We start from the raw sequence: 12959 nt of genomic DNA, 5'->3' as shown, positions 1-12959 counted from the left end.
CATGAATATTTTGCCCATACAGTGTGATGAAAGAACACATATTTAATGGCTCTTGAAGGTGGATGTTCTGATGACTGTTGTGCTGGTTGAATGACTAAAATGCATTTTATTGTAATTATCTTGGACTGTCCTGAAACTGTGGTGCTAAAACCCCAAAGGAACAAGAGAATAAGCATTCTGTGTAGTGGCATCTCTTACCTTTCTTGCAGCTCAGCCACCTTTTTATTTCAGAGCTTTTCCAGTGCAGACTTCTCCCTGTAGAGAAGTTGAGAGTTCAAGGCAGAACAGGGGCTCCCCTGAAGCAGAGCACTAATAACAAACATCTGTAGCTGCCCAGGGCTGGGGGGAGCCCCTGCTGCCTGGGAGAAGACAGCACAGCTCTCTAATCCATGCTTGTTTATTTCATGAGCAGATTCACTGTGGCTCTGACTATCCTCAGGGACTTTATTTTACTATTTATTTTTTGTTTGTTTGTTTTTGGAAATGTGCTGCACTTTCCTGGGTTAATGAGGTTCCACTGCCACTGGAACTCTAGTGCAAGCAGCAGTAAAATGAAGTGCTTGTAGAAAGCCTCTCTGCAAATGCTCAAGCAGTTCAGCTGTAAGCATTCTGACAGTTATTAATTGCACAATCACAGCAGCACTTACAAAGAGATGAAGAAATAATTAACAGTAACTATGAGGAGGCTTTTCAACACTGTCTGCTCTTAATCTCACTGTATTATTCTTGCCCAGAATTAAAGGAGCTGCTTAGAACTTTTTATCATTTTTTTATTCCATGTTGCATGTACATACAATAAATTAGGGTACAACAACAATATTTAAAATGCCAATTCTGCAAAGCTAGGAGCTGCTAGTGTTTCTTGTCATGTTGAATTCTACTCTGCATTTCTGTGTATTCTTGCTTATTTGAGAGATACTTGTACAATATGGGAGACCAAATATGAAATGGGTCTGAGGACACAAAGCCAAATGAGAAGCTGGAGATGCAAGTCTTTGTAGACTGGTGTTTAAGTCATTGTTCTGAGGGACACAGTGATGTCTCTTCCCCTTCCTGTCAGACAGCAGCAGTACTGACATTTGGGATGACATTTTATACTTCTTTTGCAGAATGTCTTATTTGCTATTGTAAAAATGATTGGGTCAAGGCAACTGTTGATGCCGCAGATGATCTTTGTGACTTTGTAAATGGCACTTAATGTGCTTATATTCTCACAGGGTGGTTGGCAATTAATTCTATAAATTATTATCACCATCATCATAACATGGTAAGGTATGACAGAAACAGCAAACACAATTATCGCAGCTGAAATCAGTAACAGAGGCCTAACAAGTCTGTTCCTTCTCTGCTGACGTTTACTGAATTGCAGTAATGCTTTGAGAGTCAACATGTAGCATGTGAAGATGACTGTGGCTGGAATTAGGAACCTCAGTACAAGTTTGGAGAATGTGAATGGCATGGCAAATTGTAGCGGTTCTTCAGTGATATCTAGGTAATTGATGATGTCATGCCGTCTTGTGGCTGCAACTGTGCCATAAACCTCAGGCAGCGATGCAATGCCTATGAAGATCCACACCCCAACAGTGCAGAACACAGCCTTTTCTTTGTCCCACCATGTTAATGAACTGATGGGATGAACAGCACCTATGTATCTGTCAAAACTGATGAGCGTAAGGAAATACACGCTTCCGTAGGTATTGATACTAAAGAATAGATCTATGATCTGATAAAACACTTGACTGAAATAGACAGCATACTTCTGGACGTTATAATACACTGAAAAAGGTGCCATGAGAGTCCAAGTAAAGTCACACAGTGCCAAATTAAAGAGAAATATGGTATTGGTAGTCCATGTCTTCATGCAGTAAACATAATGTCTTAGTGCAAGTATATTGCCTAGAAATCCTGTTAATAAGGTGGAAAGGCAAACCACAATCAGCAAATAACAGTACCACTCCATCTTAGGATTTGTGTTGCAAATGACAATAATGCATGTGCCATTCGTCATCTGTCCATGGAGTACACCTGAAGTGAAAAAAGAGAGACCAACAGCCTTTAAAATAAAAATTGAGTTGGATACATTGCATTGAAAAGTCAAAAATAATAAGTTAAATTCAGTGTGTTTGAACTGGCAAAAGAGAACATAGTATAATGTACACACTCTCTTCTCTATCTGAAAAAAATGTAAACTCCAAGTAGGTAACACAGCTTACTCTGCAACACCCACACAAGCAGATCTTCATGAACTTATATGCAAAGCTTTATATACTTTCCTCTCTGTTATTTGTTGTAGTGTATGATGGATAGGAGGAAAAAAGTGTACAGTCTCAAGTGAGAGCAGTGTCCCTTGGCCACTAATGTGTTTGTGTCTATCTTTGGAAAAAGCAGAAGAGATGACAGGAGGACAGTAATTGCCCGTGCTCATTCCATCATTGCTTTGATTGCCTTGAGCATCCATATGGGGCCTGGGGGCAAGTTTCATGTGGGCAGCTGTGCAGTGAACTTGACTGAGATGAATAAAACAGCATCAAAACAAAGCAGGATGAAATTCTGCTTTTAGTGAAGGCCACGGAAACTTTTCAATCTAAAGTGCTAGACATGGTGCCTTTTTTGATACTTTTATTTTCTTCTGTAAATATTTGTTCCAGGATTAAAAGATTGTGCTTTGGTAGGGTTAGAGAATTTCTTTTTGTCTGACTTTATGGCCTACTTTGTATCAATTCCCATTATGGAATATAGATCTGCAGTGTATTTTTCAAAGCAAGTGTTTAATGCTTGTAAAGTCTTATGTTTAATTCTAATTTTTTTCCTCCTGATAGAACCAAAGGCTGGAATATTCTGTCAGAATGAGCTGTCACCAGTTGCAGCTTGTTATGTTTCTAGAAAATTTCCAAATGGTGCCAAACTGTGAGGTCTGTCCAAGTAGAAGCTTTGTATAAGGACCATCCAAACAGCAATTTGTAGATCAGAGTCCACTACAGTGCTTGCTAGGATGACAGAATAAAATTTTCTTCAGTACAGGCCACACTTTGAGTGGAAGAGAGGACCTTTTCACATTATTATTGATTAATTGAAAATTTTGAAACATCTTCAACTGTTAAATTGGCAATTGTGGTTTTTTTTTCCTAATGTAATGCTTTGCTCTCCTGTCAAGTTTAATACAATAAGACTTTTCCAAAGGTATGTTTGTATACATGGGTCAAAATATATAACAAACAGAAGTTGCAGTGAAGACCTTCTAAATAAAGACTGTGTTATTGTGCTTTCCAAATTTATAGTCCACTCAGTTACCCAGCAAAAAGCTGGTTTAGACTGTACTCAACAAAACTAGGAAGGAAAGTGGTTTCTCTAGAAGCTCAGCAACAAAGGCAGTCAAATGACTTTCAGGAAATTATGTAGATGGAAAACCATCTGTTCTACTCACAGTGTATTTCACAGGTGGGGAGTGTTCGTTCTGTAAATGTATTTTTTTAAGTATTGAAGCACTGGACTTTAACCTTAGGTTGATATCTGTTCCCTGCTCCTTAACCTTTGTGAATATAAAAAATTATGCTAATTGTGTAATTGTTTTCTTCCACTGAAATTTATAAGATATCCCTGTAAATTCTTTAAAATGTGAAACATAGCTGAGTAACATTTTCTCATTATATGTTCAATTAAAAGTAGTTTGAATAGGTATAGGAAATTTCTATTTTCCTAAAATCTTCTTGGCTAGAGTTTGTGTGTTCTTGGAATCAAATGGCATTTCCTACCTCTGCTTCCTTTTCAGTAGTTACAAATGGAGGCACCAGACACTTGATTCCAAGTTGTGTTGGCAGTATAAATTAGTCCTAAACTGGCCACAAGCAGATTGGCCATAGCTGCACTAGAGAATTGCAATGGCAGATTCCTGATCTTATTAAGCTTTTAGCCAAGGGTTGTAGGTAGGTCGAAATAGAGGGAGGCCAACAGCTGTGCCACCTGCTCTGCTTTGCTCTAAGTTGGCTAGATAAAGTCTGGATGTGCAGCCTTATTACTAACTGTGTTAGGGCAGTCACAGACCTGAATGAAACAAAATCCCCTTTCTCCTTCATCACCTTCAGTTTACTGAGCTGCACTCAGGGCTGAGCTGTATGAAGTTGGTTTTGTAGCTGGAGGGGATAGCACTGCCCAGCTGTGTAAGGTGCATTTGGTGCTCAGAGAGTCATTAGAAAATATGTCTGTTTGTGTAGGCATTTCCCCCATGCCTACCTTGGGATTCCTATCTGAATTTTCTAAAATGTTTTTCATGTCTCCTGTTAATTCTTTGTATTTTAGAAACCATAAATAAGACTAGATTCTTGAAACTGTGCTTTGCAATTCAAATGAGTGACTTACAGGGTGGACACAGGGCAGCAGGTGCAGAGATAAAAAGAAGCTCTCCTGAGTTAACTTAATGAGCAAGGGGAAAACAAAAGGGGTCTGACCCTCAGCTTGGTGCTATTCCAGGATCTCCTGGTCTTCCATCAGAAGAATTTAAATCCTTATGCAATTAAGGATACAGTCTGACTGCACTGCTCTATGCTGAAGCCATTGGAGCTCCCCTGATGGCCAGAAGATACATGCTGTAAAAATTTTTAGAAGTGATTTTTTTTGGTATCAGACAATAGCAAGTCTTCTGTCTTAGAAGAATCTACAGATCAACAGAATCACTCAAGTTACAGGATATGACTAGATTGTCATCACAGTTCAAATCCAAAACTTTGCATCTTTATTTTAAGGAAACTTTCTTTTCCTGGGCATTACAGCATTCACTTCTAAGTGCATGTATTCTTAAGCAAATCCAGCCAACACATGCATGCATATTGTATTAGGGTAGAATAAGCAGCAGCACCGTGGTGTTATAGTGTGCATGTGTTGCTCTTACTGACTAAAACCAGACCTGCCAAACTTTTATGAAAGGTTTTCAAGGTTTAAAAATACTTCCCATTTATTGAGGTTAATTTTTCAGTTGAACGGTTTCAGTCATTGATGAAGATGACCTTGAGCACTAAGTGGGCAGAAAGAGCAATCCCTTGATGGGATCCCCAGAATTAAAGGAATACATTAGATTAAATGAAGAGCTTGGCATTAGAATATTGCAAATATGCCCAAGAAGTGGTTGAAGTTTATGATTTGCACCATAATTAAGGCAAGAAAGCAGGTTAAATGCATAGGTAAGAACTTGCTGTTTCTCTTGGTTCTGCTTTTGCAGTTTAATGAGTGCAACCATCTTATGGGCTGTGGATCTAAAGATACTAGAAAAGCTTTAGTCTTTAGAAAAGTGACCTGTTTGACTCAGTTTTTTGTACCTTCCTATTGAGTTGTCTTTTCTCTTGGACTGAAAAAAAATCCTGGTTGGTTACTGCCTGTTGCAGGACCCTCAACGCTGGAATCTCTGCTATCCTGTGTTCCCCTAGTACTGTTGATGTGCCCTCCAAAGCCTTGGAGCAGAAAAAAAAAAAAAACTGCTTCTAGTAAAATATTACGTTTTCAGGAAGCTTGTGGTGGAGCTAGGAAACATTATGATAGGAGAATCTTGATTGATTTTTGTATATAGCTAATTCACAGTTTATCACTGGTGGTCATTCATATGGCATTTAACTTGCATTTGCAACAGGTTCATTAGGCTTAACACATTTATTTGGGATTTTTAAAGTATATAATTTTTTATGTATAAATACATCCTAATAACCATGTTCTCTGTCTTACCTCTCGGGGTTTATTTTACATTTTTAACAAGTTCATAATAAGCAACAAATAAGAAATAAAACAAAAAAAAAAGAAAGTTTAGTCAAAAGCTTATTTTGTGTAATATTATTCCTTATCTACTCTCTTTGCCCCTTGCTACTTTTTGTTTGCTATTCTTTATAGTAAAAGCCCTAATTTTACATGAACTGTTTTATTTTTCTGGAATTACTCTGAGAATTTTATTGGATGGCTTGGAATAGTATTTTAATCTAGTACAAGTCTATTCCAATTCTAGATAGGTTTTCCAAATTTCTGACCATTCACACAATATTTCTGTTATGTATGCTTTCAAAGTGTAACCTTTTAGCTCATTTTATATATAAAAAAGCATCATACAGCGTCCTAGGTTTTGCTGTAAAAATAAGAAGCATTATTTGCAATTTTTACTTTTAATAACTTACCTGTTAGGTAATCATCTGATGCAACCTATTTTTATTTCAACTGAGTTGATATGAAAGGATATATATAGAGCAATGTGAGCATTAGGTGGATCATTTAACAAATTTTAGTTTAACTGCATTTAGCATATTATACATACTGGTATGGTGGGAACAATAAGTAGTATCTGCAACATTTGTATGCAGTTAGGTAAGAAGACTGTGCTAATATCCAATTCCTTTCATTCTTAGATATCAATATTGTGATTAAAGTACTATTTTTTTTATTAAAAAGATTATGTTGATGAAACCTGCTTGAGAGTTAATTAAGTCCTATATGACAAACACAAACTACAGTAGAAGGAAAGTTGAAGTGGAAGAATTTGCCTACTGAAGACAGTGTTTATGAAAATATTCTTACACACATTTGTAGATATTAATCAGTGTGTAATAACTAAATAGGAAAAAACATTACTTTGGGAGTACAGGTGCAATGAATATTTATTAAGTATTTCTCTTACCTGTTTTAGAAAAGTTGAAGATATCTGTTTTACAGATGTCTAGATTCCAGACTGTGTTTTTTCTCTCCATTAATCTGGACCTCCTGAAATCACAACTCTATTTCGTGAGTGCTGTTTATTATCCAAGGTGTTGGTAATATTCCATATGCAATGGCAGCTGTTCCTAGAGTAGGCATCAAACTGCAAGGGAAGTATCTTTTATCATTAAGCCCCTCCTCTCAGTAAGTGAGGATAATATGCTATTGCCATAGCAGCCTCAGCTTGCTCTTTAGGGAAGGACAGACTTATGGGACATCCTCAGTCTAGCTAGGCCTGGGACTGTCATGGTTTACAGCAGTCAGAGGATAGAATACAGGGGCTTGGGGCATGTGTTTGCACTTTCCCTTTCTTCACCTTTATTCACTCACAGAATCCTTGTTGCTGCCCTGCTGCTGGACTGGTCTGTGGACCTGTGTTGCTCTTGTCCCATCATAGAGCTTCATTCAGCCCCCTATAGCCACCTGTCACTTCTCCTGCCTCGTGGTTCCCACATAATTCCAAAGTCTCAGCTTTGTCAAAGATCACTCATCCTCAGATGCTTAATCCAGAGTTTACATCCTACCTCTTCAGCCCATACCCCATGTCTGCTCCAGGTCTTCAAGTCTTCTTCCCCCAAACCTGCATCTCCTTCTTCAGCAGCAAACACCAGTCCTGGGATCTTCTTGTCTGCCTAAATGAGCACTTCAAATTTATTATTTTCTCCCACTTTATATTTTCCCCTGTGTCCAGCCCTAATCAATGCTAAAGGTGGACTTGGTAGTTCAACAACCAGCTCAGAGAAATTGCCTCCATCCCAGACCATTTCACTTCTCAGGCTGCTACATCACTTCTCTTCACACTTCCTGTCCAGCTCCTCATATTACTTCTGTTCTCCCTGTTATGACATCTTCTAGCACCAGACTGCACTGTCTCCTAGTTAGATGCTGTCCTTCACTTTGCTGCTTGAATTATCCATTGCCTTCCTTTCCCCTCTCTTGGCTTTTGCTGAGGCACTCTCAGCCTTGCAAAAGCAAATTCCCATCACTTGTGCTGGTGAGGTTTTCGATCTCTAAACAATTCTCTAAAGGTAAGAGATGACAGAGAAGAAAAGCTAGCCCAGGAAAAATATGTTTGCAGCGAAAATATCATAAAGGTTTCATTTAACATCAGTGGCAAAGTAAACAGAGCTTTTTTTCAAGTGGCAAGACATACCAGTGTTCTTTGAATACTGTATAGATTACTGCATAGATACTGTATAGAATACTGCTAAATAAAGTACAATACCATATCATATGATTAAAGTGTTTAGGTCTAAATAAAGCATACAGTACTAGATTTTACACAGACTCATAATTTGATTTTCAAATTAAATTAGGGAAGTAAATAATATTTGTCAGTGGACATACCTCACATACTTTACACTATTTTAGGCATGAAAAGCTGTCTTAGGCATGGAAAAGAAAAATTATGTATGAATCACTAACCCTTTTCAGCATTTGAAATGCATTGTTATGTCCTGTGGTCTTTCTCATCATCTCTTAGAAACATTGCTATTAATAAGTTATTATTTCATTTTCCCCCCTTTTGTATTGCAAGTAATTTGCAATTTTGCAGCAATAATAGCAGTTCATGCTGAACTACAGAAGAGTAGTTGGTCTGCATGATGCTGTCTGTCCTCCTCACACACAGTGGAATAATTAGATGTAGGAAGACATGCAGTTTAGTAATATATTTTGGTTTCATTACAATGTAAATATGTGTTTACTGACTGACTAAAATACTTGTAATTTTTGTACCATAGGTCAGTTGCTCCGTCTGAAAATGTTTCGAGAGGACCATGGGTCTTGGATGACGATGTTCTTCAGTACCATCCTCTTCCTCTTCATATTTTCTCACATTTATAACTTGTTCCTCATTATGGCAGGGAATATGAGGTAGGTTCCAGAGTTTATTTTTTGTCTTTAAATTTTTTTTCTTTTAAGACTTTTTAATTCCTCTGCTTTCGGAAGTGGAATGGTAATTTAAGTGGAATAGTAATTTAATTGGTTAATTAGCCAAGGGGATAAAAATATTAGTTATAAAAAATGGAGTCTTAGACTAATGTTAGCAACTGTTAAATCATGGTAGTAATGAATATTATATCTTTTTTATATATTTTTTTTAATTATAGCTAAACTGATTTGAATTTATGGCTGAATGGTTTATAAGATTAAGCATTGCTATTGTGCCTGGGGAGGAAGTTCAGACTTAAAAGTAATTGAAACATTTAAATTTGAGGAACCTCATAGGTATTAAATGTGTAGTATAGCTCTGTTTTGCTTATGTAAAATAATATTTGCTGATCCAGTTATTTTAGAATATTCTTAACTTTTTTTTTCCCATAAGGTGCTTTGACAGAGCAAAATTGTATTTGGCTGAGGGATGAACAGCTATCTATTATAAATGAATTTATTTTACATGGACCTCTTTATATTCCTTTTCTATCTTAAGATCTGCTTTCTCCTATTATCTCAAAATTAACACTGCTTTCATGTGTTGATTTTCCTGAGAAAACCTCTATTATTAGTCACCTAATAAGTACAAAATAAATTCACTGGACAAAAAACCCACAGCAATGTAGTTTATGAAAGGCAAGGTAGCATCTAAAGACTTACCAGCAAGGAATAAGAAATCCAAAGTATTTATGAGTTGAAGAACAATGCAAATAATTAAATTCCTTGTTCCTAGCAGAATATCAGAGCCTTACAAACAGACTGACGATGAGCTTGAATTTTATGGGCTGTAGTGTGGTGTGTTACAGATCTTAAGCATGTCAACGAAAGTGTGTGCAGTGTTCAAAGTCCTGTAAACAATGTGACACAGAGAAAAAGGTGAGTAGGAGGCAGACTGCCTGTCACTGAACGAACATAAGCACAGACCAGCTGGGCAAATCATGAGATTGTGACATGAACACTGAGTGCATTGGTTTGAGCCAGGCAGGTAAAGCAGCAGAGGCATTGACTGTTTTATGAAACCATCACAGTAATGACATGGTAAATATGGATAGGTGCTCAATAACAGGTGGGATAATTAGGTTGAGGAAGGAGGGAGCATTGCAGGTTTCTGGCTTCCCTATTTACGTAGTCATACTATTATTGGTGTTATGTTAAGATTTATATTTGGTATTCCTAATGTTCCATAAAATGAAACCAGCTAGCTGTTAGACAAAGCATTAAGAATTTTGAAAGCCTGACTCATGTCTGAAAATCAGATTTCATTTGTCCTTGTCCACATTCCTGCTTCCTGTATCTGTTACAAGCTTTCATTAGCTGACTGGAGAGATTGTGTTGCTATCAGCATCCACATCCATGGAAAAAGGCACAGCCTAGTAATAAAATAGCTGTGTCAGATTATGTGCCCTCTTGTTTTCTGTGAGGTGAAATCTCTCCTTTTCTGTAGCTTATGCCCCAGCTCTGGATTTCTTGTGATTCTTTTGGGAGGTTCACCATAATGTGCTCATGGAATTGCATGGCTTTTATTCAAAGTGGACTGAGAACTCATTATAGACATGTCAGCTCTCCATTCCAGCAGAAAAGGATATGGAACAATTGCAGTTTCAAACAATAGAACATAAATAGTCAGTAAAACAGAGGTCTTGGATCAGTCCTCTCAAAGTTGGGGTAGAACAACCTGTAGTACTTTTGAAAAGAGGGTTTCTACAACAAACACCATCAAAGCCCACTGCTCCATGTTACCTTAATGAACTGTTTCAGGGAGTGCATTATTTTTTCCTGAGTAAATGAAACCTATTTACTTCATGGTTTGTACTTCTGTGCTAAAGAGCAGCTCTGTCTATATCTTTTACCACAGTGCCTTACTGAAATGACTGTCACCACAGAGACTGGTTTCCAGGATGAAGGTCAGAGTTTGCCTGTGTGAAGGTTATGGTGTTTGTGGAGGGAAACTGACCTTTGAGCCTGTGGGCTCCTAGGAAACACAGGCATCCCAGATTATACATCTTTCAATATAAGGGCGTTGAAAGCCTTCCTGCCTACAAGACTAAGTGAAAAACAGAAAAACCTTTTTTTTTTTTTTTTTTTTTTTTTTGTTTGTTTGTTTGTTTGGTTGTTGTTGTTGTTGTTGTTGTTGTTGTTGTTGTTGTTTTGTTTTCTTCTTGCAATATCTCTGGACCACCTTTCCCTGGGTGCTGACACCAGAGGGATTCTGAAAAGTTTCTTTATGTCAGATCATTGGTCTCATCAATGAAAATCCCTTTCTGGCACACAAGTAAGAAAGTCATACATCCTGCATTAAGCCAGCATGGTTGGTTATAGCAAAAGCTCCTTTGAGGGCTTGAAAAATCTTTGATTGAAAGCCCTGTCATATAATCATATCTAAAAAAGTATATTTTACAGTCGCCAAAATTGGGGATTTTTAAAAAAGTATTTTTTAAAGACACTTCACATGTATCTTAGTGCAGCAGACCTAAAAAAGTGTGAATATATCCCTTAAAAAATGTAGTAGTAGGGACTGTATTTTGCAGGGAAGAGCACAAGGTGGATTTTGTGTTCAGTTTTGGGCCCCTCACTACAATAAAGACATTGAGGTGCTGGAGCAGGGCCAGAGAAGGGCAATGAGGCTGGTGAAGGGTCCTGATAGTCATAAGAAAAGTGGCTGAGGGTGCTGGGGTTTTTTAGCCTGGAATAAAGGAGACTTAGGTGAGACCCTGTCACCATATACAGTGACCTGGAAGAAAGTGGTAGCAAGATGGGGTGTCCATCTCTTCTATAATTATATGAACAAGTTGCTGGTATTTGAATATATATTATACAGCTGTCTGGTGGGTGAAAGCATAACTATTTGAAATAAAAAAAATTGTGACAGATTGTAATGTGTATTTTTAAATTTAAAATCACTATTTTTTTTTCAGTGATATTTCCTTTTAGGTACTTCTCAGTGTAGGACTCTGATCCATTGTACATAAGGTCACTCTTCTTTTAGTCAGAGATGAATATCTGGTGACTATATCTGTTACCAAAATGCCATGGAATACTTTTTAAAAAGTGAGGGACTTGGGTGTTTATTTATTATCTTAGGTCATTTAGAGTCTTGAAATTAAGCAGTGATTTTGAGCTGTGTGACAGATAAGCAACATGGCTTATTTATTAAAGGCTGTATTTGAGACAAAAATGAAAGGAAAAAAACCTTTTATTTTTCTATATTGAAAAGTATCTTACAGCAAAACCACGTGGTGGCAGCAAAGGGCATATTTTAAGAAGCTAAATCCCGTGAAAGTATAAGGGGATCCTTGCTATCAAAGTTTTTTCCTCTATTTTTCTGTGCCACAAGCAAATTGAGAGCCCTTTATTTATTGTGTTTTTCTTTAAAGGAATTCCAAGTCTGGAACTTTCTAGGGTCTGTCCCGTATTTTTGTCATTTATATGTGACTTTTGTACCCTTGACATACTGAAGTATTCCAAGTCTGTACTGACACACATTGAAGTTTTCCCAGCTGTATTGCTTTAAGTAGAGACTGTATCACCAAAAGGAAATCTATTTTCTCCTTTGGGAGCCTGCATCAGTAAATACTGCTTTGATGTTTAACATTACAACACAGTGATGTGTTTTTCATATGACATCCAGAAATCAAAGTTGTGACTGCTTGTCTCACTAACATCAGCTGTCTTGTCTTAGATGAAGAGATTTGCAATTGTCCAAAGGATGCTCAGGTACCTCGTTATTCAACACTGTAAAGTGTCATCGAAACAACAGACAAATTCATTTTCTCTTTAGGTGCAAATTGTCACATTAGTGTAGCACTAGTACAAATTGTTTGGATTGTCTTCTTTGAGTGTTGCATGTGTCAGGAGAGGGTTTGGTGTGAATTTATTACTTGTGCTGCCAAATGGTTTTGGTTTTTCTTATTGAGCACTAAGGGAGAGTATCTTTTTAATTTTATCTTCTCTTACTGCTCATGTATTTTGCAGAAGAAGTGTGAAATTTCCATACAGTTTACATTGCTTGCAGAAATTAAATAAAATAGAAATAAAAATCCAACTTTAATTCATTTTAGTTAAAGTGATTTAGTGAATTTGGACCCAGTTACTATTTGCAGCTGACAAATGCCTGTAAAAAGGGCTTGCATTTTGTTTAACAAGCTCAAACAAGGAAACAGATATTTATATATTTAAAAGCCACAATAATAGCTTTCTATTAAATACTTTACCCTTATCCAAATTAGTTACTGCCCCTTTTCCTTTTCCCCAAGATACAGATTATTGTGTACCTGGAAATGTGTATTTACTCAAAGCTTTAA

General features: G+C 37.1%; 2 protein-coding genes across 5 annotated transcripts in view; one reads left to right on the top strand and one right to left on the bottom strand.

Moving 5' to 3' along the window:
- TMEM117 (transmembrane protein 117) overlaps positions 1 to 12959 on the top strand; it is a 175913-nt gene that overhangs the window by 17527 nt on the left and 145427 nt on the right. For all 4 annotated transcript variants that reach the window (XM_079304154.1, XM_079304153.1, XM_079304155.1 and 1 more), the window contains one exon: positions 8466 to 8598. In XM_079304154.1, the coding sequence (XP_079160280.1) occupies positions 8466 to 8598 (133 nt within the window). The remainder of the gene's footprint in view (positions 1 to 8465; positions 8599 to 12959) is intronic.
- LOC306801391 (P2Y purinoceptor 1-like) lies at positions 1010 to 6716 on the bottom strand (the record flags this gene model as incomplete). The annotated part of the gene is made up of 2 exons (XM_079304462.1): positions 1010 to 2025; positions 6647 to 6716. The coding sequence occupies 2 exons, from the start codon at positions 6714 to 6716 to the stop codon at positions 1010 to 1012; spliced, it is 1086 nt and encodes a 361-aa protein (XP_079160588.1).

Source organism: Erithacus rubecula (assembly GCF_903797595.1).
Source record: "Erithacus rubecula genome assembly, chromosome: 4".
NCBI lineage: Eukaryota > Metazoa > Chordata > Aves > Passeriformes > Muscicapidae > Erithacus > Erithacus rubecula.
This window is presented reverse-complemented; position numbering and strand designations above follow the sequence as displayed.